General features: G+C 44.3%; 1 protein-coding gene and 1 long non-coding RNA gene across 3 annotated transcripts; both read left to right on the forward strand.

Annotated features, from left to right (window-relative positions):
• The first annotated feature begins 91 nt into the window (after positions 1–91).
• On the forward strand, positions 92–9,948 carry LOC137347203 (uncharacterized). Its single transcript, XR_010968908.1, has 6 exons — positions 92–208; positions 4,793–4,813; positions 4,902–4,928; positions 5,310–5,354; positions 8,996–9,088; positions 9,402–9,948. It is a non-coding gene; the product is annotated as an uncharacterized lncRNA (long non-coding RNA).
• Positions 9,949–11,771: 1,823 nt separating this feature from the next.
• Positions 11,772–22,845, forward strand: LOC137346982 (putative transmembrane protein ZNF593OS). 2 transcript variants are annotated; one of them, XM_068010956.1, is made up of 3 exons: positions 11,772–11,852; positions 16,648–16,766; positions 21,273–22,845. In XM_068010956.1, exons 2-3 carry the CDS (start codon positions 16,716–16,718, stop codon positions 21,465–21,467), a joined length of 246 nt encoding a protein of 81 aa, XP_067867057.1. In that variant the 5' UTR covers positions 11,772–11,852; positions 16,648–16,715; the 3' UTR covers positions 21,468–22,845. The 2 variants fall into 2 exon arrangements, with proteins under 2 accessions (XP_067867057.1, XP_067867059.1); XM_068010958.1 differs by lacking the exon at positions 11,772–11,852 and having other exon boundaries at positions 16,586–16,766.
• The last annotated feature ends 3,709 nt before the right edge of the window (positions 22,846–26,554 follow it).

The following is a 26,554-nucleotide window of genomic DNA, read 5'->3' on the forward strand; positions in this document are numbered from 1 at the left end:
CAAGCTCTTCCCTCCTCCTCCCTCCCCTCCGGCAGGGCGTTCACGTGATCGCTCTGACCAATGGCTGCCGAGCACAGGCAACTGGTTAGAACCGGTTCCGCCCCACGGCCAGTCGCAGAGAGAAGCAGTGCCGAGCGGACTTGCAGCCTGATAACTAGAGCTTCCAGCCCCACCCGTCCAACTGATAACCAATATGCCTCGCAAGCGGGTAAGTTATGGTGCCGTCATTCCCCGATCAATATCCTGGGCCTTGGCCGGACCCCGATGTCAAATATATACTGTAGCCTAGTGACTCAAACTCGGCGCTGCGCGGGCTTTGGGCCCTGATCACTGAGGGGCCTCGGTCAGACCTCGATGTCAAGTATATACTCTAGCCTGATTTAGTGACTCAAACTCGGCGATGCGCAGGCTTTGGGCCCTGATCACTGAGGGGGGGCTCCCTAAGCTTAGGCGAGCCCCCGATGTCAAATATATACTGTAGCCTAGTGACTCAAACTCGGCGCTGCGCGGGCTTTGGGCCCTGATCACTGAGGGGCCTCGGTCAGACCTCGATGTCAAATATATACTCTAGCCTGATCTAGTGACTCTGATTTGGCACTCTGCAGGCTTTGGGCCCTGATCACAGGGGGGGGGGGGGGAAGGCGGCAGCGGCCGCCATTATTTTATGCTCCACTGTCCATCAGGTACAACGGAAAAGGCGGGAACTCGGGAGCGCGCTTGGCGTCGTTTCAATTTGAATCGCGTGCACAGGGCTAGGCCCCGCCCCTCTCCTCCGCAGGGGCATCTCTGTTGGCGCCTCTTTCCTGCTCGTCCTCGCTCCCTGCCCTGCCTGCTGCTGTTTGGGGGGTGGGGGGCAGTGACGGGTTTTTATCAATTACTGATTTTCTTTTCAAAATAATTTTAATGGAGACAGATTACGGAATTGGGGTACAGTTGCTGAAATCACTGATTAACCAACAATTGTAATTTAATACTTGGCTCCCCAAAATGTATAATGTTACTGGACTTGAACGATCATACTGAATACTGCACATTGATTGCTCCACAGACACATTCCCCACCCAACACCTCCCAGGACTTTACAAGTGGCTCCCAGTATACCATCTGTACATTGTTTTAGTTGCACTATGGTCCACTGTTGCAGGTTATTGAAATCTCTAACCTGGCTCTTTTCCCCTCCATATTGCTGTCTGATGGATGGGTAACACCCATAATAGATGGATCTGTGTTCTGCTTTGTGATTGAATAGGAAATACTTAATTTGTAGTTTGAGGATTTTGCTTGTGATGTGACTGATAATTGATAGGGTTTTTAATAGGAGCACTCTATTGGATGTGCCTCAACCTGCTTATGAATCTAGAACTGAAACAGTAAATGCTTTCAAATTTGCTGAATTCCATGTCATGCTGTGGGGACTGGTCTCAGTTTGCTGCTGTCTCCATTCATCCCAGCATGTTATTGCAGTACTGTTGGATATGGTGGGGCTGGTTACAGTTATTAATAGGGTATGTTTCCTATGGGTGGGGTGTTCTTTGTTCTTTTTAGTGTGTAGTAAATTATTACTTCTGTTTTCATGTGCAGAACATGACTGCTGGTAACTTAGAGCCTGTGTCTCCCAAGAAATGACCAATTATTAATCCAAGGGATTCTGAGTATATCTGCATTCACTTGTGGATGATGCTTTGTTCGTGTCATTAATCCAGACTAGTGAGTTGGCAAGAAAAGGGTTAAAAGTGATGTTGAATTTTAATTTGCATGATGCATGGGATATGATCAAGGAAACTATTCTGTCCATAGCCGAGAGCTGGATTGTCAAGCTGTTCATTATTGTTTGATAGCCGCCTCCTGTTGTATCAGTGAAGGATTGGTGGGATTTGTGAACAGGTGTTTCATAACAAGTTAAAACAAGGCCTTGTTTAGCAGTGACACATCTTTCAAAAGTACGTTGGAGTTTGTTTAAATGCACTGTAGTCCCAGAAAACTTGCCCTATTCCAGTTTCAGGCTTCTGGTTAAACTGTTTTAATACTAGCAGACTCGTGTGGTAGTGGGATTATCTCCTCCATGTCTGCCGGTACGTGAGGGGGGAGCAAGTGATTGCTGAGTCTTGCAGCTGACGAAACCTGCGCTAGGTTTACCTTGTGTTTTTGTAAAAACCAAGTCTAACCATTTGAAATTGGAATTGTGCTCGATTGTAAGTAGGTGATCAGTTCTGCAGGTGGGGATGGTTTGAAGTTTGATTTGTACTGAATGCAGAGGCTGTGCTATTGCTGCAAATATGTCGCTAGCTGCTTTCAGAAAATGAAACTCATCTTGTCATTTGGGAGTTGTGAAATTTGTTGGCAGGAAGTGGGTAACCATTTTGGACCAGGTCTTTGTACCAAGCCTTCCTTCCCTCCCTTCAAACATCTGTATTTTCAGGTGGATGTGGGTCCAGTTAGTTGATTCACTTAATTTAGAGGCCTGTCTCTCTCACTGAATAGTCTCCAGAAATTACTCCAGTGTCCATTACTGCTTTGGCTGTATTGTTACTGGTTACCATTAACAGGGAGTAGTGGGTTGCACAGAAACCAGCCTTGGATAGAAGCAGATAGTTGGGATCAACTGACCCAAGAGCAATCTTTAAATGGGGCTCTTTAAGAATTTGATGGAAAGTTTTGTGCCAGAACTCTGGTGCGTTGTGAGAAGTCTCACTGGAATGTGAATGTTTGGATAGTGCATCATTTTAGAAAGAAAGGCTTGCATTTATATAGTGCCTTTCATGGCCTCAGGACGTCCCAAAGAGCTTTACAGCCAGTTAATACTTTTGAAGCATAGTAATGTTATTGAGGAACTACAGAGAAGGACGGATTCTGAATCCAGCCCAGGGATCCTGTTCAGGGAGTTTTGAAGCTGGTAAAAGTGAGCAGCATTCAGCTGCACTATAGGGTGTAATGTTAAACATGACCTCTAATGCTGCCCATCTTGTAGTAATCTGAAAGTTTCCATAGTTATTTTTCATATCTGGAAGCTTCAGTTTACTAATCTTGCCCACATCTCAGTGAATTATAGACCATTGAAATCAAGTGTATTCTTTGACCTGCTTCCCCCGCCCAAGACTTTGGTCAATTAATTTAAATGATGCCTTTTCTATCCACTCTTGCATAATCAACACCTAAGGATCAATCTGTATATGTCCCATCTCTCTCCCTAGTTTACATACTGCTCCATAGTAGCATCATCCAAAGGCATTGGATCAACTTCCATGTGTACACCAACAATGCCCAGCTCTATCTCTACATTTCTCCTAACCCCTCTCCTGTCTGATGCAAAATTGGAGGTCAGACAAGCAGTCTTACTGTCTTAAAAACAATAAGTGCTGGAAATACTCAGCAGGCCTGGCAGCATCTCTGGAGAGAGAAGCAGAGTTAACGTTTCAGGTCTGTGACCTTTCATCACAACTGGCAACAGTTAGAAAAGAATTGGGTTTTAATCAAGTGAAGGGAGGGGGGTGGGGGAAGAGAACAGGGAAGGTGTTTGATGGGGTAGAGGGCAGGAGAGATTAAATAACAAAGCTGTCCTGGGACAAAAGCAAAGAGTGTGTTAATGCTTGTGGTGAAAGACAAAGCATTAGTTCAGAGAGAGTATTAATAGCAGAATAATGAGTAGTTCTGACTACATGAAAAACAGGCACATGGGAAAAAAAAGACAAGGCCAGTCATGCTCTGAATTTTTTTTATATATTTTATTTTTTGGAACAACACTGTATTTACATCCCTCCAGTCTGAAACAAACACCCATTAACCAGTTCTGTTTTCTGTCCTTAATTAACCCATGTCTTTCCAAATGAGTATTAATTTTATCCTGTATTATGGTCACTGGTATTGCATAAGTTTCCAATGGTAGGCTGATTGGTCTGTAGTTACCTAGTTTATCACATTTCCCACTTTGTAAACTGGTGTTAAGTTGTCAGTCCTCTGGTACAACTTCCAGATTCAAAGATTGTGGCCAGAGGATCTGCTATTTCTTCTGACCTCGCTCAATGTTCCAGGATTTAGTTCCACCTCCCTAGTATAGTTATACTTTCTCATTGCTCCGCCTCACCCTTTCAGTCCCTGATTGTGTTCTGGTTGATGTTTTCCCCCATCGTTTAGAATACCTATTTGTCCCACTTCCTTTCCTAGAACTATCAATTTCTACCTATTTTGCCATTAGCCTAAAACATAAATGCAGAAAGTAACACTGGACACACGTAGCAGAAACATTCTCTTTCTCTTTATCTCTTTCCCCCCGGCCCCCACACACACTTTCTTTGCTGCTTACATGACTTACCCCAGTCTATCTTTGGATAACTCAAGTCAGCCATTATGGCGCTGCTCCATTTTTCTTGAATTAGTCCGTGTCTGTCTAATACTATTCCCAGTAGAGTAACAGTCCCCTCCTCGGCTCTTTCATCTTTTGCACCATCTCTTGAAGCATCCCTTTGTTCTGTTGTAATGGGATCTTTGAGAATGCCAACTCTCATCTATTTCCTACTTTATCCCTCCTGACTATTGTGTAATCAGGGAGTAGAGCAAATAGATCCTTGAACTATACCTTCTAAGTTTCAAATTTAGGATTAAAATGTTAGGAATTAGTATGAAACAGTCCATTGTGGATTTAGTAAAATGTTTGCATTTAGAGAGTAATTGGATTTTCAACAGCCAGCTGGCATGAGGTCTGTCTAGTCAGTTATCTACTTTCAAGTTATTGCTGTAGGAATGGCTGTTAAACCTTGTAGTAAAACACTTAACACTCCTCTCTTTACTGTTCTAGGTTGAGGCTCCAAAACCTGAAGTAAGTATCTTTTTTATGTTACAGGTTTTACCGTTATCCATTAAAAGCTGACTTGCCCATTTCTAAGCTCTCTTGTTTTGTTTTGCAGGAACTAAGGAGATCGTTACGAACTAAGGTAGGTGTCGGAGTAGTTCGAGTCCAGTCAGCTGGATTTTTAAGTTTGCGTGTATACGGTCACAGGCTATAGCGAAAGCATGGCGATAGTGCAGTGAAGATCCCTTAAAGGCTTGGTTGCATGGCTGGTGTGTGTCAAGTTCATTGGGAGCTACTGCCCTCTCCTGGAGGCATTGAGGAAAATCGGCCAATATTACGAATGGCATTAAAAAGACTAGAGTCTGTCACATGTAGAATTGTTTAGCATATTATATTGATTAACTTGTGGAAGTGATAAATGAGGCAACTAGGAGTGTCTCTCAGTGGCTTGTACCTATTTGTTTTAATCAATTATTGGTAGAAATTTGTCACTTAGTCTCTTTCTCGCTCTGATGCCCAACAGCATACTGTCCAACCTGCAGCTTCAACCAAGAAGGCACCAGCCAAGGTAAGCTTTTCACCACATCCTGGAAACCTGACACTAAATGTTCAATTTCAGTTAATGTTCTGTGCTGTTAACTTTAGCCAGATAACCAGATATTGATGATTGCAGATCAGAATGGTTCCTCATTTGATCCTGGGCTCTTAAGTTAGTTGATGTCAGTTGGGGTTCTATAATTGCGTTCGGCATTCTGGAAAGGGATGTGGGAATCTGTCATGGTTTCTGATTGTGATCTAGTGGATCTCGCTGAAGGTTGAGTGAGGCCAGGATCAGACTTTGCTGGCAAAGCTGCATTTTTTTTTTTTGCCCACCCTTATTCCTCTGAAGAGGTGGTGAGCCTAAATATTATTCTGGTGGTGAGTCCAGCAACAAGTTGCTCTGTCTGCTGGACCATGTCTATCAGGTGTGTGCTGTGTATTACATTACACTCTCAGTAGCTTTATAGATGGTGGAGAGACTTTGAGGGTTAGAAGGTAAGCCATTTGTTGCAGAGTGTCCAGCTTCTGTCCTACTCTTGTAGCCACAGTGTGAATGTGGTTGGTCGAGTTAAGCTTTTGGGCATTGGTGACCCCCTGACTGTTGTACAGTGGGAGGACTTGAGGATGATGAAGATCTGCGTGAGCTAGTTGGGTTGTTGTATTACTGAAGATTATTTGCTGCCACAATATGTGGTGTGAATATTACCTGTCAGTTCAATCCCAGATATTGCCCAGGTACAGCTGTAAGCTGCCAGAGGCTGCCTTATTACCAGAGTTGAATTCCATGTAATTGTCAGAAAACGGCTCCACTCCTTACCTTATGGAGGGTATGCTGTATGGTCACAGCTGCTTCCCTAAGGAACTGCTGTGTTGTCCAGGGACTGCAATGATTCACCTCTCTCAACCACTACCATTTTCCTTTTGTATCAGTTGACTCCAGCCACTGAAGGGTTTACCCTTTGATCCTTTTAACTCTTCTCTCTCCACAGATGCTGCCAGACCTGCTGAGTATTTCCAGCGTTTCTTTTTATTTCAGATTTCCAGCATCCGCAGTATTTTGCTTTTACCCTTTGATCGTGTTGGCCTCTGTTTTGTCGGGGCCCCATGGTGTCCCCTTGTCTTAATATCAACGGCAGTTACTGTCACCTCTCATCTGGCATTCACTCTTGCATCCATGTCTGGAGTAAGGCTATGAAGAGATTTGGAGCCGAATTGGTTGAGGCAGATGCCAAATTGAACGTCAGAGAGTGGGTGTTACTCGATGGCACTACTGATGACTCCTTCCATCGTTTTACTGGCCACGTTAGATTTGGCCTGCAATTGTAAATGAGCCAAAGCTGGTCAGTGTCATTGCTGTACTGGAATAGCCTGAATAGGGAAGTGGCTAGCTTTGCTACACAGGTCTTCAGTACAATAGCCAGGATGATGTTGCGATCCACAGCCATCACTGTGCTGTTTCCTAATGGAGCATAGGCATAGGAGGAGACCAGGCCCTTTGAGTCTGTTCTGTGACTCAGACAAGAGCTGATCTGTACCTTAATTCCGTTTACCCGTTTTGGTTCTGTAGCCCTTAATCATTGAATGTTACAGCACGAGAGGGGGCCATTCAGCTGATTGAGTCTGCACCAGCTCTTTTTCAGAACAGTCCAGTTAGTCCCACTCCACTGTTTTGTCCCCATATCCCTGAAATTTTTTCCTCCTCCAAATATTTATCCAATTCCCTCGAAGGCTACTATTGAATCTGTATTCACTCTATTAGACAGTGCATTCCAAATCCTAAACACTCATGTAAAAATGTTATTCCTCATGTCTCCTCTGGTTGTTCTGCCAATCACCTTAATCTCTGGTTATTGTCTCTTCAGCCATTGGAAATATCTATACCTAAACCAGTCATAATTTTCAACACCTATTAAATCTCCTCTTTTCCTTCTCAGCTCTAAGGAGAACAACCCTGTCTTCTCCAGTTTATCCACATAATTGTAGTCCTTCATCCTGGAACCATTCTAGTAAATCTTTTCTCTACCCTTTTCAAAACGTTCACATCCTTCCCAAAGTGTGTTGTCTAAAATTGGACACACTATTCCAGCTGAGGCCAATCTAGTGTTTTATATCGGTTTAGCATAACTTCCTAGCGCATCTACTCAATGCCTCTATTTATAAAGCTCAGAATCCTATGTGCTTTATTAACTGCCTTGTTAAGCTGTTCTGCCATGTTCGAAGATTTGTGCACAAATCGGGGGTCTCACTTGTTGCAGCGCCTTTAAAATTGTACCACTTAGCTTGTTTTGTCCCTCATTCTTCCTACCAAAATGTATCACCTTGCACTTTTCTGCCTTGAATTTGATCTGCCATGTGCCCAACCATTCCACCAGCCTGTCTGTCCTCTTGATGTCTATTACTATTTTCCTCACTATTTGCCATGCTTCCAAATTTTGTCATCTGCAGATTTTGAAATTGTGCCCTGTACCTCTACGTCCAAGACATTAATGTATATCAAGAACAGCAGTGGTCCTAGTACTGAACCCTGTATACTGTATACATTTCCCTCCAGTCTGTAAAACAGCCATTCACCACAACTCTGTTTTCTATCCCTCTGCTAATTTGTATCCGTGCCGTTACTGTCTTTTTTTTTTTAAACTCCCATGGGCTTTAATTTTGCTAACAAGCCTAATGTGTAGTACTTTCAAACACCTTTTGAGAGTCCATACCTTTACCCAACAAAAGTCCATCAAGCTTCGTTTTTGAAATTTTCAGTTGACTGCCCCAGCAGCTTTTGGGCAGAGTTTTCCAGATTTCCAGTACCCTTTGTGTGAAGAGGTGATTTCTGACATCACCTGAATGCCCAGCTCTAATTTTAAGGTTATAAAAGCAAAATACTGCAGATGCTGGAAATCTGAAATAAAAACAAGAAATGCTGGAAATACTCAGCAGGTCTGGCAGCATCTGTGGAGAGAGAAGCAGAGTTCTGAAACGTTTATTAACTGCTTTGTTAACCTGTTCGAGAAGCTCTTTTTGTTTTGCGAGAAGCTGAAACATTAATTCTGCTTCTCTCTCCACAGATTCTGCCAGACCTGCTGAGTATTTGCAGTATTTCTAATTTTAAGGTTATTCTCCATTTCCCCCCCCCCACAAACCATTTGTTCTGGACACCCCAAAGGAGGAAAAAAATGTCTCTATGGACCCTATTGAATTATTCAAATGTCCTTCTGAGCCCAGTCCAGGGACCTGAACAACCTCAGGAATGTGCATTAGAAAAACATTTTCACAGAGAATAGTGCATTTTGGGGAATAACAGAATCTGAACATCTATAAAGATGTGAATTACAAAAGGAGCAATCCAGTCCTCTGACAGCAGTCGTGCAGGGAGCTGTTCAATCCCAGTGATGGCCACGTGTTTGGGGTGTGAAGGGGTTGGGGGTGGTTGTGATCTGGGTGGAACGGTGCAGACAAATGAACTGTTTGTTTCCAGGACGATGTTGTAACTTTTATTGGGAGGGTTGGTGGGGGAAAGAGGGAAAAAGTGCTAAGGTCATGTGACTGGATATCTCTTTCTCTGCCCCTTTACCCCCCCCCCCCCCCCCCTCCCCCTGCAGTTTTTAAAGAGTTTACTGTCTATTGGATTGAATGTCATTCTTTTGTTTTGGACAGTAATATTTTTCTCTCTTGTAGAAAGTCAAGAAGCCGAAGGTCACCAAAGGGAAAGCAAGTGATTCAACCCAGGAGCCCAGTGCTGCCCCGGCCCAAAATGGGGAAAATAAAGAGGTAAAACCCTGCAGCCCCCATGCACTGTCTCTTAGTGGTCATTGGAGCCATGTACAGGATCCTGATTGGATTGAGCTGTGGTGGTGGTGATGCCACTTACTGTATGTGGGCTTGTTAGGGCATCGAGCACCCATGTATTATACCAAAGCATGGTCCAAGAGAGCTGTGCCTGGGAGCTCGGTCCTGGGATCAGCCTTCCGCCTCCTGCACTGATAATCATACCACACAGCATCCTCACCAGCTGGGTCATCTGAATTAAATTCTGTAATAAGTAGATGGCAACTAATGTAAATGGTTTCCTTTCTGTTTGCAGGCATGAGAATTGAAGATGCTGATGGGCGACAATCTTGTCCGAGTCTGGAGAGTTTGTCAATCTCCTGCCGCTTGTACAGTTGAAAGGAATATTTTTATCAATTTTTATAAATGCAACATTTTTTTTAGCTTGAGTGGGCAGATGTTGCGAATGCTTGCAGTGTGTGTTTTTATTTTCTATAGACTTTGTATACTGACATGATACTTGTTGAAACTGTTTGCGATTAAACTTTTTTTTTTGCTCCATCCCCATAGCCCCTAAATTTGACGGTTTTCTACCTGTGCTGTCGGTTGAAGCTGTATTTGTAATGTCAGTAGTTGTTATAGTGGCATTTCCTGCTCTTCGTGTGAAATCATTATTCTTGCTTGGCAATTTGACAAAATGAAAAATGTAACTTTTTTTAAAATTACTGTTTTAAAGTGAAAATATTCTTTGGAATGTAGTTTGACTCAGATCTTTCTGAATTCAGAATCATATTTTGCTGAGTATCTCCATGGAGTTTTAAATTTGCTACCTGAATAAAGTTGGATACTGTTCTGCTTGGGAATGGGGGTTGTCTCTCTTTACATGTGAAACTACTGGGCCAGTGTTCCATTGACATTGGCCTTTCTTGGCTCCTCAGTCTACACAGAGTCTTTAGGATGTGGAGAAAGGTCACAAGATATAATCTTGGTGAGTTGTTTTTATGCCGCTCTTCCTTTCTCCCTGCTGTTGAGTTTATTGTTCCCACAAATCAGCAGACGAGTTACTGAAGTAGCCTGGGCTAGAGATTGTTTCAGCTCTTGCCACTGTTAGTGTGACGGAGGAGTCACAAATTTGCACCCTGCCTGGTAAGGGAGTGTCACACCTCTAACCTGCCTCTTGCTCACATCCCAGTTCTTGCCTAATCCTCTATGTGCTCCCCGTGCTGGGCGTTTGATTTGGTCAAATTCCCGGAATTAGGCATTACCCGTTCCCAGTAAAACGCCAGATGGAGCTAGAGCTTTATTTTTAAAGATACTTTGTGAAATGGAAAATAGTCTAATCAGTAACATTCGTCAATTATTCTGCCAGTAAAATTGCCCAGCTGGTCAGTTGGCAGTTGCAGAGAGAGCTGGAATTTACATTGCGTGCCTAATCGTTGATCAGAAGTGAAAAAAATAAAACGGAGGGAAATACATAGAAAATGCAACATGTTCCCCATTCCATCCTGCTGTGGATTACTGTGCATTCTCTGCTCCCTTCAATAGTCTGTTATTTATTCTTTTTGCTCCAACTCTGCTGCTTTATTCCTGCTCCTAATGATTTGGAGTGCTTCTTGAGACCTAGGATTACTGTTATTAGTGAGATGAGAGGAAGAGTAACAATTTGTGATGAAATTGTAAAGCAAGAATTGAAAGCAAGAGGTATTTTAAAGTGAATTTTACCGGCACGGTGAGTGTTTGGGAAGCAAGCAGGAAAAAAATCCAACTGTTTCACAAAAAAGAAATCCTCCTTCAAACTTCACCAGGGCGTGCTGTGGTTTCCTTGACCTGCTTCCTTCTGAGATTGGAATTCAGTTCTGCAACCGATCGCCAGGTGCAGCCAGTCACAGGCGCTGGGACTGATTCCGTGGTCTTTCCTGCTGTTGTATATTTGAATTTACAGCTCCAGGCGTTGAATTTACTGCAGAAGTGTGGGCAGGGACCAGTCTGAAAGGAGCATTTGTTTTTACTTTTTTTTAAAACGCAGCATTTATCGTAGACCTGGTGAACAGTGAAATGAAAACCCCCAAAAATGACAACATGGAGCATAATTTGTGAAACTTCAAGCAGGGTGAAGTTTATCTCTACGCTAAGCCACAAAACTACACAACTGTGTGAATATTAATCAGTCTGAGCAGTGATTGTGGCTGTATTTGGGAGTAGTGCCTCGGGGATAGGGGGCGGGTTTAAATTCCCACCCGGTGGGTTGGGACTGGGACAGAGAGCGGGTTTAAATTCCCAGCCGGTGAGTAGGGGCAGGGGGCGGGTTTAATTTCCCAGCCCGTGAGTTGGGACTGGGACAGGGGGCGGGTTTAAATTCCCAGCCGGTGAGTAGGGACAGGGGGCGGGTTTAATTTCCCAGCCGGTGAATTGGGACAGGGGGCGGGTTTAAATTCCCAGCCGGTGAATTGGGACTGGGACAGAGAGCGGGTTTAAATTCCCAGCCGGTGAGTAGGGACAGGGGGCGGATTTAAATTCCCAGCCCGTGAGTTGGGACAGGGGGCGGATTTAAATTCCCACCTGGTGGGTTGGGACTGGGATAGAGGGCGGGTTTAAGTTCCCAGCTGGTGAATTGGGACTGGAGCAGGAGGTGGGTGTGGATTCTCTGGGACTCTGCCTTTCGATGCCATTCTCCGCCTAGCTGTGATGAGAGTCTGGCGGGTTCCGGTATTGGCTCCGATGTTGTTCCCAGTCTGGTTGTTCGGTCATTTGCTCTGGAAGCCGCTCAGTAAGTTTCTGCATTTTTTTTTTGCTTGTCTTTAGTGTAGTTTTGCGGGTGGTGTTACTGCGGGAAGTTGCAGCAGCTACGCAGGGCTGCATTGTCTCAGAGACACAAATCCTGGCTGGATAACCAGTATTGATTCGGGATTCTGACTAACAGGCAAATGAGAAACATTTTAAAGGGCAACTTGAAACTAAAATTTAGCAACTGGCATTCAGCCTGTAATAAACTTTGTATATTATGTAAGTGAGGCTGTATATTATGATGTAATTACCTAATACACACTGAGCTGTACACTCTGTAATATGCAAAGTGGGTAGATCAACATTTTGGGAAAAATTCCCTAAATGCTCAGATTCTTACAGTGGGAAGATGTTGCATTCTTGATCTTCACAGCCAATGAATTACTGAACTGAATGCCTCCTGTACCAGTGAAGAGAGGAGTAGCCCACTCTCAGTCCTTGCTCCAGTCCATCCCCACTTGTCCCAACTCTATCCTCAGGGCTAGGACGGTTTTTCTGCTCTCGGCTGCTTTTACTTCCGTTTCAGCTTTGGCTCTGGGTGCAGTGGGTTCACAGGATCGCGTCCGATTGACAGTCGATGATTAACCTCAGGATTAATGGTCCAGGCATTTCGGGGAGAATTCAAACTGTGATTAACAGCTTCACACAAAACCCAACACTGGAACTGTAGCTTGTGATGCTCCTACTCGTAAAACAACAACTTGCATTTATATAGCGCCTTTAATGTAGAGAAAAAGTCCTAAGATGCTAAATTAGAGCCATTAATCAAATAAATTAACGGTAAGACAAATGTTGGGAGGGTGGATTTAAAGAGTGTCTTAAAAGGGGAGAGAGAGGCAGAGATTTTTAGGAAGGGAATTCCAGAGCTTAGGACCTAAGCAGCTGAAGGCATGTCCACCAATGGTAGAGCGAAGGAAATTGGGGATGCGCAAGAGGCCAGAGTCAGAGGAACTGAGATTTGAAGATGAGTTGCAGGGCTGGAGGAGATTAGAGTTAGGGAGGGCACAACACCCTGATGGTATTTAAGCACAATGAGATTTTTAAATTTGGGGTGTTGATGGACCCAGGGCGTGATGGGTGAATGGGACCTGCTACAAGTTAAGATAGGGCCAGCAGAGTTTTGGATGAGCTGAAGTTTATGGAGGGTGGAAGATGAGAGGCCAGCCAGGAGAACATTACAATAGTCAAGTCTGGAGCTAGCAATGGCACGGATGAGAGTTTCAGCAGCAGATAGTCTGAGACTGGGGCAGAGACAGGTGATATTACGGAGGTGGAAGTAGGTAGTCTTGATGATGGGAGAGGATATGAGGGTCAGAAGTGCAACTCGGAGTCAAATAGGATGACAAGGTTGCCAAACAGTCTGATTCAGCCTCACGTGGTGGTCGAGGAGAGGGATGGAGTTTGGGGTGAGGACTGAAGACGATGGTCCCAATGTTAATCTGCAGGTGGGAACACAGCATGTGAGGATGGGCATAGGCACAAAGTCTGAGTGCCAATTCCCTGTTTTGTCAACTGAATAACATGGAAATTATTTGTTTCTCATTTCTTTCTTAGTAATAATTCCTTGTCAAAACATCTGAGAGCACTTCCTGTACAATGAATTGATGAGGTGCAGTCACTTGTTATGTCAGTGAGACGGCCAGCCAGTTAATTTATTTGTTTGGTGATATTGGGCTGGAAACCAGGAGATCTCCTTGCTCATGGGATCTAGTACATTACCTATACAGGCAGATCGGGGCTGACAGGAGATTCCATACTTATACTCTCAGATGTCAAAATATTTACAGATGGAGCCCATCTTAAATCACCCATCCAGGGAGATCCCAACATCTACCTCCTCCCGTTTCTTCAATGATTCCAGGGTCTTTGCTCCAATTCTTTTTCCAGAATTTTTTTTCTTTAAAAAGAGTAGATGAAAAAGACTAGGGGCCAGAAACATGAATTTCTAAAACTGGGGGTCAATGAAAGCTGTTAAAAAGCAATATGGGATTCTAAATTTTACAAATGGAGATATAGAGTATAAAAGCAATGAGGCAACTTTAAACCTGTAATAATGATCAATCAGGCTGCTATCGGAATATTGTGTCCAGTTTAGAAGCCTTACCTTAGAAAGGATATCAAAACCACAGAGAGTGCAGAAGAGATTCACTAAAATGATCCCAGGAATGAGGAGAGAGGAGATAAATTTGGGCTCTTTTCATTAGAACAGAGAAAGTTAGGAAGAAACAAAAATAACTTGCATTTATGTTGCACTTCTCTCAGAATGCCCAAGGTGCTTCATAGTCAATGATGCACTTGAGGAGTAGCCAGCATTGTGGTGTGGGAATGTACACCAAAACCTCAGAGGGTTGTTCAAAATGTTGATGGTACTTTGTATGTCAGGTGTGGCTCAGTTGGTAGCATTCTCACCTCTGAATTGCAAGGTTCTGGGATCAAGTGCCACTCCAGCGCTTGTGCACAAAATCAAGGCTGACAGTCCAGTGCAGTACTGTCGGAGTACTACACTGTTGGACGTGCCATCTTTTGGATGAGACAGTAAACCGAGGCCTGTCCACTTGCTTGAGTGGATGCAAAAGATCCCATGGCACTATTTTGAAAATGAGCAGGGGAATTATCCCCGGTGTCCTGACCAATATTTATTCCTCAGTCAACATCACAAAATCACATTATTTGGTCATTATCACATTGCTGATTATGGGCACTTGCTGTGTGCAAATTGGATGCTGCGTTTCCTGCATTACAACAGTGATTACACTTCAAAAGTACTTAATTGGCTGGAAAGCCCTTTGAGACATCCAGTGGTCATGAAAGGTGCTATGTAAATGCAAATTTTTCTTTTTTTCTTTGAGCTAAATTTTAAAAAATGATTTCCAATAGTGAGTATATAGTAACCAAATGGTGACAGTTTGAGATCATCATGGAAGTTAAACAAGGAGAGGATAGAGAAATGTATTTATGTAGCGGGTTGTTGAGACCTGGAATATCCAATCAGTGTTAGGAACAGAATCCGTAACTGCTGCTAAAAGAAAAGTGGGGGAACATCTGGAAAATAAAAATTTAGAGAGGTCTGGAAAAAGGGTAGAGGGATGAGACTAATTGGATAACTCTTTCAAAGAATTGGTAGCACTGTGATGGGCTGAATGACCTCCTTTTGTTGTGTAAAATTCTATGATTCTAGATTATCTACACCTTCCCCTCAGAGAATGTGATGGGACTGAGGACAGCACCTTGCTTCCTTTTTCACTTGCAGTTTGTAGTGAGTGCTGGGGAATTTGTTTCTGAAAATGCCGGGTGTTAAATGGATGGCTGAGCAGCCCAGGATACTCTTTGTTTTCTGACTTCTCCAGCATTTGTGTTTATAAAGGACACTGTGACTTGTCCTGAAGTGTGAGGAGTTGAATGGGCTCTCCTTGTTCCTATGAGTGAGAGGGGCTGCTTCACATCTTCAATTTCCCACGCACTGTTTGTTTGGAGTCAGCGGAGGAGGTGTAGAGGGGCCAGACAGTGACACAATCAGTGACAGTGTGTTATGCCACGCAAAGCAGTAAAGTCCATGTTCCACCCCAACTTGTGCTGATTTAGTGAACATCAGCCTCAGGGCATGACTCTTGGGCTCAGTACCTCTGGGAAAATTAAACAGGATCCCCAGTGCCTGCGGTGACTCCTGTTGGTGTATGTGGGCATCAAAGGGAGCACAGGCTTGATTCATTGATGAATATCCAGCAACCCTCACTGCCTGGGCTCCACATGAAGAATGGGCAGTGTAGGCTGACCAGCACCCAGGAACTTGACCACTAAGGAAAGACAGCCCATTCAGAGGGGAGGTGGGGGGTGGGGGGGCGAAGAGCTGCAGTCAGAGACCTGAATGGGAGTAGCTTATTCCCTAAAACATGAACTGGTGACAGAAGGAGGGGCTGAAGGAGAATTGTAACATCTTGGCAATGTGGGAAGAGGGTGAGTTACTGAGTGGGTCAGTGATGCAGAGCTTCCGTGGTCACTAGTGCTCGGGCACCTCCCAGAGACTGGGTCAGAGTCGTTTTGGCAGGGTTCCTGGGTGATTATTGAGTGTGATGGGACTGAGCCGAGCACCTTGCCTGCTTCCTTCCTCTATTTGAAGTTTGTGTTTCCCAGGTCAGGGTTGCTGTAGGGCTGGGAGACTGTGAACACAAGGGGGAATTTGTCCACAGTGTGCCTCCCCCTCCCACACCCCCGCTCCGGGCCTACCAAGGGCACACGCATCACTTGAGATATTTCTCCCTCTTAAACACATCTGCCTCACCGTGTCCTGAGTTTCATTTGCTTTAATCTGACGCTAGCTGGACCATCACTGGTAAACTGAAGGGCGGGGGTCAGCGCTAGCATATCCAGTGTCAGTCCCTACATGGGAGAGGGAGGGTCGAACAGATGAGCTACCTCAAAGCCCTGAGTTGTCTGGCAGACTGTTGTGGACATTTCTGAAGCTGTATTGTTTGATTCAGCCCAAGGCAGGCCCTGTCAGTGCAGTGATCACAGAGAGCACTGATGTGTCTGAGTCTGGGACTCAGTGAAGCGAATGCATATCCTGAATATATAACACTGATGCCCTTTGACAGACGGCTCAATAGTTCAATGACGTCACTGAATGCAAGAAGCATGGTATAAAAAGCTGTGCACAGCCAGTCACCATAAGCATCCAGTCAGACCGGAGGCTGCGCCACACTCCACTCCATCAGGCAGGACCGCTCATCTTGCCAGGGTCCGGTTGTACTGCTAATAACGTGGAGTCTTCCTCTCCTCAGAATAGAAACATTTGGAATTGCATGCTGCTCTTGTTAAAATCAAGTACCATCCATATGTCACCTCGGACATGATACTTTGGCTGAACAGATTAACTCCCAGTTACTTCCGACTATTACAGGTGAGTAAAACATCCTTAACTGGAGTGGGGAATGTGCAGGATTGCGTGCAGTGGCATGCACACGGTAACCCACAGTAACATTCACACAATGACGCACAGTGAAGCACCATTAAGAATGTTGAGGGTAATGCAGTAGATGTAATATATTTGGGTGTTCAAAAGGCCTTCAATAAGGTGCCACATAGTATATTTATGTCTAAGTTCAGAACATGTGGAGTCAGGGGATTAGTAACAGAATGGAGATAGTAACCTGGCTACAAAACAGAAAACAGTCAGAGTTAAATGTGGTTACTCAGATTGGCAAAAGGTGGGAAGTGGTGGTCCACAGGGATCGGTGCTGGGAACGCTGTGGAACACCATTTACATTGAAGATTCATACTTGGGAATTGGAAGTACAATTCTAAAATTTGCAGATGACACCAAATTTGGGGGTATAGTTAATATTAAAGAAAACTTCAACTATATAAAGGAAAACATTAATAAGCTTGCTGAATAGGTGTGTAATTGGCAAATGAATTTCAATATAGATAAGTGTGAGGTGGTGCATTTTGGTAGGAAGAATATGGAGGCCACAAACTACATGAAATGTAGAGGGTGGAGGAACAAAGGGTGCAGATTCATAAATCATTAAATGTAGCAATGCAGGTTAACAAAGCCATGAAAAAGCAAACAATGCACTGGGTTCATTTCTAATGAGAGAAATTGAGAAGTTGAGAACTTGCATTAAACAAGGTATAGAACCTTAGTTAGACCACACAGAGTACTGTGATCAGTTCTGGCTTCTATATTACAAAATGGACATGAAGTCATTGGAGAAAATGCAACAAAGATTTACAAGGATGATACTGAGAGTTTATAACTACCAGGAAAGATTGAACTGGCTGTGACTCTTTTCTCTAGAAAAGAGAAGGCCGAGGGATAACCTAATAGAGATCTTGGATAGGGTAGACATAGAAAAGATGTCTCCACTTGTGGGAGAGATCAAAACTAGGGGCCATATATATATGATAGCCATTAATAAATCCAGTAAGGAATTCAGGAGAAACTTTCTGCACCTCGAGAATGCTCAGAATGTGGAACTCATTACCACAAGGAGTAATTGCGGTATAAAGGCCACCTTCAGAAAAAAGAAAAAGAAAAAAAGGAGTAGTTGAGGTAAATAGCATAGATGCATTTAAAAACACAGGGGAGAAAAAAATAGAAGGATATGCTGATAGCGTGGAAGGAAGCTTGCATGAAGCATAAAAACCAGCAGAGACCATTTGATCGTTTCTGTGCTGTAAATTGTATGTAATATTCAGTCAGTAACACAAAGTGATATTAACAGGTTCATTTGTGCAATCTGATTCGCTGATGAAGTTTCCAATGGTAAGAATTCCACTTTTCCTCCATTTCAATTCTTAAACTGGAGATTGGGCTGACTTTGCTGAGACTAATCTTCAAATCCTCTCTCACAAACAGGAGATTGTTTTCTGAAGCCCTAGCCAGTCCTGCACTGCATTTTATTAAATATGTGATTCTATAAAAACCTCATTATCCAACATGGAGCCTGCAGTCATTTTAGATTGATAGAGCAGTGAGAGTGTGTGTATGTGAGAGTCTCCTGCTCCCCTTTCTCCTCCTCCTCTCACTGTCCCTCTCTTTTACCTCCTTTCTTCCTATCTCTTTCCATCTCTCTCTCTCTCTTTCACCCCCTCACCTTTTATCTTACTCCTTCTCTCTCCCTCCCCTCTTCCTTCTTTCCTCCCCATCTTTTTCCCTTTCCTTCCCTCTCCCCTCTCTCCCTCCTTCACTCTTTTTCCCTCCCTCTCTCTCTGCCTTCCCCCATCGCCCCTGCCATTCCTGAATAAGCTGGGCTGTAGATCTCTGATAGCACAACACCTCAGCTACATCCTCATCCTTCAAGTGTGAACATCAACAGTGAGTGTTAGCAAGCCTGTTCACCAGGAGGGACATCACAGCAGATCCTGATCCTATCTTTACCTGATGCCATGGCACACACTTTCCATCAGGGAGTGACTGAATGGCACAACCTCCCTAACCTGCGAGTGCTGGCGTTAATGTTAACAACCTGACTATTTTTCCCCCATTGCGATTTGCCACTTCAGCCCCAGACTAGGAATTCAATCACAAAAGGAAGCCATCATACCTGTGACAGTTTACTGAAAAGTTCTCCACTTATTCCCATACCATGACCTTTCCCATTTCCCTATATAGGTCAGGAGCACCCTGTCAGGTCACTTCCTCTTCAGGTTACAAGGGGAGCTCACAGGATCAGGCTTAGCTAAGGTGCAGACACTCACTGCGCTCATATGAAGAGTGGCCTCTTAATTGAGATACTGTTGGGTTCCTAGCTCTCACAGCACTATCCCCAGCCAGGGTCTCAGTGGAGGAAAGGCGAAGGGAGTACAAATAAGAACTATCCATGGAATGTTAAGTGTATCTGACTGGGGATGTGGCATTGACTGAGGGAAGAGAAGAGGCACTGCTGGGGGCAGGTGGGGAGCATTGATGGAGGGAGGGAAGTGAAATTCTTTGCAAAGATTCTTTGACCCGTCCTGGCGTGACAGCTGGATGTTTTTGTCCTTTCACTTCACTGATTCCCATGCTCGATGGATTAGAATTGGCGGCTGTTATATAAGCAACAGATTAAATATTAAAACCAACATCCCAATGCCAAACTGCATCACTGTTATTCACTCAGTGGTTTAATCTTTTAACCCTTATGATGCTACGTTCAGCGTTTTGGGATAATTCACACCAAAGTTCCTGGGGGAAAAACACAAGAAAATCTTGGTGCATAAAGTCTAATCTCCAGGGTTCTGTGAGCTGGCACTTCCTGCAATCACTATCGAGTCAGGAGAACATCATTCACAGCCTCAAGACATCTAAAAGCGCTTCAAAGCTAATGAAATACTTTTGAAGTATAGTCACTGTTGTAGGAAAATGTTGTAATGCAGTCCTGGTTGTGCTGAGTGTAGAAAGCTGTGCCAGTAATATCCACCTGCAGTTAAGCAGCAGACCCCAGAAGCAAATTAGAGCAAAGCTCTGCAGTCCTGCCACATCCAGGCGAGAATGATGGTGAACCAGGCAACTAACAGGAGTGGAAACCCCGTGGACATCCCCAAGGCCGAGTGGATGATTCTCCTTGGCCTCTTCCCAAGATTTCCATCATCATAGGAACTAGTGTCCAAGCAATTGATATCATTCCATGCTGAGAGCTCTGGACAACACAAAAGCTTATCAGTGGTTCTGTACCTGAGCTAGTCACCACCCCCCCCCCACCCCCACCCACCCCCCGCCAGAGCCAAGCTGTTCCAATATGGTACTGACACTGGCATCTACTCGACAATGTGGAGATTGCCCAGGACGGCCTAACCACAAAAAACAGGATAAATCTAAACTTGCCAATTACCACCCTTTCAGTCTCCTTACAGTGAAGGAAGGAGTCAACAATAACTTGCTCACTGAAGTAATGAGATAATGTAGTGGGAGGACAGGGGAAGTCGACCCAGACCAGGAAAAGATGGCAAGTCAAACAGCTGGCAAAGGGAGGGAGATATTTAAATATGAGACAGAGAAGTTACAGGATAAATATATTCCTACAGTTATAGAAGCTTTGCAAAGAACTGGAATTCATGGATAAGTAGGACAATGAGTCTTTAATGGGCAATGATGATGTACTGGTAATGTCATTGAGCTAGTAACAAAAAAAAATTAATAAAAATCTGGAATTGAAAGCTAGTCTCAGTAATGGTGCTATGAAACTATTATCAATTGTTGTAAAAATCCTTCTGGTTCACCCCTGTCCTTTAGGGAAGGAAATCTGCTGTCCTTACCTGGTCTGGCCTACATGTGACTCCAGACCCACAGCAATGTGGTTGACTCTTAACTGCCCTCTGAAGTGTCCTAGCAAGCCACTCAGTTATCAAGGGCAATTAGGGATGGGCAACAAATGCTGGCCTTGCCCACATTGCATGAAAGAATAAAAAAAAACAAGAGTTATATGGTCAAAAGGGTAAGTAATAGGGAAGGGAGACAGGGAGTATGAAAAACTGCATCAACAGAAAGGAAAATAAACATGATAGTCAAAGAAACCACTTTGTAATGTAATGACATGCTTAAGAATCCCTCCTAAATATTATAGAGGAAGGTGATGGGGCAGTAGGAGTACCTGAGGAGGGTGAAAGAGAGACATAACTGGAGGGGGGGGGGGGGGGTGGGGTTTCAAAAATAAACTTAAAAAAAAAAATGATGGGACTGAAAGTTAAAAAGATCAGCAGGCCAGAATACTGAAGGAGGTTTAGGGGAAAGATGGGAAGCACCAATCATAACCTTTTAAAGATCTTTGGAAATTGGAATTGTTGCCAAAGAACTGGAGAGTGGAATGTTCCCCTCCTTCCCCCCCCCCCCCCCCCCCCCCCACCACTCCGAATCTAAAAGGGGCGGGGGATTAACGGGGAATTAAAGGCATCTCATTTACAGATGGTTTTCTGACTTGCACAGATGCAGCTTGCGGGTGATGCCATGGTCCACAGAACTGACCGACTCATTAACTTCTCTGCGCTGCTCCTTGCTGTAGGGGGTATCGGTCTGTCCTCCTATAGCATCAGAAGGATGACTGAAGCAACCTTTGGAACAAGGGCATCGAGGAGAGGAATGAACTACGCCAAAGTGGATAAAGAACAGATGGACACATGAATCCCAGCAGATAAAGTGGTCCCCCTCTGCATTCTATCTGAATAGACAAGCCATGTTAAGAGGAGTAGTTGATTAAATGAATGATTGATACAGCTGCTGTTCCCACTCCATCCTGAATGGGGTCAATGGGACAGTGATTACCTTTGTTACTGCCTCAGGCAATCTGTCCATTCCTTCCCACTGGGAGAGAACAGGCAGAAAGGTGGCTGAGGTCCAGTACGAGGTGTCGCTGTGATTAAGCAGCAAGTTACATGTGGAACATCTTGGTTATACTGACAGCAAATATGATCATGGCACATGCAATTGCTCAGTGTCAATCATAACATGAGGTCCAGCTGGCTGGTATACCCCATAAATCGTAACGCAAGGGCCTTTCCATCTGTGTGCCCCACCTGATTGCTGGGCTCAGGGGCCGAGTTGCTGGGCCTGGGCTTGGTAGTTTGGATGCCCCTCTTTTAAGCATCGTAACCTGGCTTTGCATGTTTTGTAATATTTAGGAATGGTTCAGAATTTAAATGTCAATGTGTGGAAAATGCCCCTGTTATCAGTGGGGTTGCCAACCCTCCAGGATTTGAAGGTTGATCTCCAGGACTCTGCAGTGGGAAACTCTGGGAGAAAATCATAGAGGAATAAAAAAAATGTGGGTTTGCAATTTCCTCAAACATTTTTGTTTATTGGTTATAAAAACATTGGAAATTCCGAAAATGCTGTTTGGTTGGGTGGGGGTGGTGGCAATGATTGGAGGCGGGAGCTCATGTGATGAAGCCTCCAGGAATACTTCCAGCCAGAGTTGGCAACCCTAGTTATTGAACAGATTGAGCCGGTTAAAACCAGCTGCTCCTTCAGGCCAGGCCAGAATGAGAAAGCATGTCACACGGCCCCATAACTGATAAATGTGGTCCTGTTTATGTCACAGTTTGTAATGTGTATTTGTTTGCCTTGCACTTGGGGAAGGCCTGCAGGCAGTTTATACGAGGAACCTGTTACACATCTGTCAACAAAACAATATGTATAGTTAATAGACAGTAAGCAATGCACGCTAGGGAGCTGGTATAACAGGGACTGTGTCCGGGACTGGTAATGCAACTACAACTTGAGGTTGCTGTAGTGCTGCACCTGTGCCAGTGGGTGGTGCTAGTGAGCAGTGTGCCAGCGTCTCCTACTGACGAATGGGGTTACAGACAATGAGGACAATATTTGCCAATTTTTGTGGGTTAACTTTGATTGAAGAAGCAGCTCTGAGTTATGAGGTAAAGACCATTTGCTCCCTACCACCAGCAGTACCTTGTAAGACAAATGGATTCTTCATCATGGTGCTTTCAGACCTGAATAAAAATGCCACCAGTGCTGAATTGAAGTGGGCTGGTGACTTGAATATTGGAACAAAAAGCGATATTTCAGTCACTTAATTATCACCCAGTTCATCCCATCACCCAGATCCAGGCTATCCAAGCCTGAGGTATGAAAATGAACAGAAAATCAGACTTGTTGGTGCCAGGATTTTCAGTTATTGTTGAAGAACGAACATAACAAATCTGAACTCGTTAAATTCATTGACTCTGGGATCAGGAGTGTTTGTAAATTCTGCCATTAGACACACCCCATCTCCTCATAGTGACTGTCGTGTTATTTATTTGGTTTGACAGGTTCTCAGGGCCAATATCTACAAGAGCTTGTGGGCAACTGCCAGCGACACTAAAATGCGAGTTATGCAAGGGCTGATGTTATAAGCTTTGTACATTTGTTTTTCTATAAGAATAGGCTCCCGGCCTGGAGCTGCCCTACATACGCTTCACAGAACATTGAGTTTCAAACCAACCCGAACAGATGTGACAGTCAGAATGTGCCTAAGGGAGGACACTCATCGGACACAGTGCACTTTACTCTGCTGGACTGCAGCTCAGGCTTGCTCGCGTGCAAACCTGGGCACCGCCTCGCTCGGGAACACTTAAGAAACTGATTGCTAACACAGATAATAAATTAACACATACTAAGAAACTTGGTAGCACTACACGCTCCTCTTGTACTACTGAAACAGAAATTGGATTTGTAATGTTTCAGTCCATGTAAGCCACACTCTGCTGGAATCATGATGCAGTTTTCAATAGAGACTGAGCCTAGCCTCCCTGCCCCCGGCCCCTTTGACTGAAATGCAGTGTTGTTGGTTCCATGTGTTGGATGTACCTCAATGGGAGGCAGGCGTCCCAGAGTCAAACTCATCAAATTTGAGTCTTTAGTTTATTTCTGTTAAGTCAGTTAATAGTCTAATATTTAGAGGCATGATGGAACATTCTGATTCCATGGAGTGTGCATCCTGTCCCATGTGGGAACTCCAGGACAATTCCTGTGTCCTGGACAACCACATGTGCAGGAAGGGTCATCAACTGGAGCAGTTTGAGCTCCGGGTTTCAGAGCTTGAGCAATAGCTGGCGTCACTTTGGCACATCCGCGAGGTTGAAAGTTTCATGGATAACACATTTCTGGATGTGGTCACCCCATAGCTTAAGGGTACGCAGGCAGAGAGGGAATGTGTGGCCACCAGGCAGTCATGGAGGACCAAGCAGGTAGTGCAGCACTCCCCTGAGTGCAACCAGTACTCAATTCTAAATACTGATGAGAGTGATGGCTCCTCTGGGGACTGCAGCCAGAGTCAAGTCCATGGCATCACAGCTGGCTCAGCTGTACAGGCGGGCAGGAGGAAGATAGGGAAAGCAATAGTGATAGCGCATTCTATAGTTAGGGGAACAGACAGGTGTTTCTGTGGCCACAGACGTGAATCCAGGATGGTATGTTGCCTCCCTGGTGCAAGATCAAGGATGGCACTGGCGGTTGCTGAGCACTCTGATGGGGGATGGTGAACAGCCATTGCTCGTGGTCCATGTCAGTACCGACGACATAGGTAGAAAGAGGGATGAGGTCCTAAAGGCAGATTTTAGGGAGCTAGGAAAGAGTTTAGCAAGCACAACGTCAAAGGCAGTAATCTCTGGTTACTCCCAGTGCCGCATGCTAGTGATTATAGAGATAAGGGGATAGAGTTGAATGCATAGCTGGGGAGAGATGGTGCAGGAGGGAGGGCTTTAGATTCCTGGAACATTGGAACCTGTACAGGCCATATAGGTTGCACTGAACAGAGCCAGGACCAATGACCATGCAGGGTGATTTGCTCGTGCTACTGCAGGAGGATCGGAGGTAACGAGAGAGGAAAAACAAGGTGGACAAAGAATTGCAATAGACATCACTAGAGTAAGAGAGAATGTGATAAGGTCTAAATTAGGTTTACTGTGCGTGTATGTGAACACACCATGTGTGGTAAATGTGGTTAGTGAACTGCAGGTGCAGCTAACCACATGGGAATATGATGTGGCGATAATGTTGACCTGACTCAAAAAAGGACAGGACTAGGTACTAAATATTCCTGGATACAAGATGTTCAGGAAAGAAAGGAGGGGAGGCAGTATTGATTAGGCAGAATATTAGTGTTGAAGAGAGAGGATGTCCTAGAGGGGCCCAGGACAGAATCTATTTGGTTACAACTAAGAAACAATAGAGATACCATTATGCTGCTGAGTGTATTCTATAGGCCGCCAACTAGTGGGAAAAATATAGAGGAATAAATTTGCAAGGAAATTACAGTGATGTGCAAAAATGATAGAGTAGTTATAAGGGGGGGGGGACTTTAATTATCCTAATATAGACTGGGATAGTAATAATGTAAAGGGCAGAGAGGGGGAAGAATTTCTAAAGTGTGTTCAAGAGAATTTTCTAGAGCAGTATGATTCCAGTCCAAGAAGGAAGGGGGCATTGCCGAATCTGATTCTGGGGAATGAGGTCACTAAAGTGGATCAAGTGTCAGTTGGGAAGCATTTAGGGGACAGTGATCATAGTATAAGGTTTAGGTTAGCTATGAAAAGGGACAAGGAGCAATCCAGAGTAAAAGTAATTAATTGACGGAGGGCCAATTTCAATGGGGTGAGAACAGATCTGGCCCAAGTAAATTTACATACAAACATACGAATTAGGAGCAGGAATAGGCCACTCGGCCCCTCGAGCCTGCTCCGCCACTCGGTAAGATCACGGCTGATCTAATTGTAACCTCGACTCCACATTCCTGCCTACCCCTGATAACCTTTCACCCTCTTGCTTATCAAGAATCTATCTACCTCTGCCTTAAAAGTATTTAAAGACTCTGCTTCCACCGCCTTTTGAGGAAGAGAATTCCAAAGACTCACGACCCTCTGAGAGAAAAGATTCCTCCTCATCTCTGTCTTAAATGGGCAAATCAAAGATTGGCAGGCGAAAATGTAACCAAACAATGGGCTGTCTTTAAAGAGGATACGGTTCAGGTACAATCGAGGTACATTCCCACAAAGGGTAAAGGTAGAACAAATGAAGCCAAAGCTCCCTGGAGGGCGAAAGAGAGAGTAAGATGAAGCAGATAAAGGGTGCATAAGCCAGATGTTAGGTTGATAATACAAGTGAGAACCAGACTATAGGAAGTTCAAAGGGGAAGTGAAAAAATAAATAAGAGTATGAGAAGAGGCTGACAGCTAACATAAAAGGGAATCCAAAAGTCTTCCATAGGCATATAACTAGTAAAAGGGTAATAAAAGATATGGGGCTGACTAGGAACCAAAAAAGGAGATTTACGCATGGAGGCAGGGGGCATGGCTGAAGTACTCAACGAGTACTTTGCATCTGTTTTTATCAAGGAAGAAGATGCTGCCAAAGTTGTAGTGAAAGAGGAGGTACTTGCCTCACTGGATGGGCTAAATTTGATAAAGAGGAAGTATTCGAAATGTTAGCAGTACTTAAAGTCGATAAGTCACCAGGACCGGGTCAGATTCATCCAAGGATACTGAGGGAAATAAGAGTGGAAATTGTGGAGGCTCTGGCTATAATTTTCCCTTAGATACAGGGATGGTACCAGAGGATTGGAGAATTGCAAATGTTACATCCTTAGTCAAGAAAAAGTGTAAGGATAAGCCCAGCAACTACAGGCCAGTCAGTTTAACCTCGGTGGTGGGAAAGCTTTTAGAAATGATAATCCAAGACAAAATTAACAGTCACTTGGAAAAATGCAGAATAAT

Source organism: Heterodontus francisci, chromosome 31 (genome assembly GCF_036365525.1).
Source record: "Heterodontus francisci isolate sHetFra1 chromosome 31, sHetFra1.hap1, whole genome shotgun sequence".
Classification (NCBI taxonomy): domain Eukaryota; kingdom Metazoa; phylum Chordata; class Chondrichthyes; order Heterodontiformes; family Heterodontidae; genus Heterodontus; species Heterodontus francisci.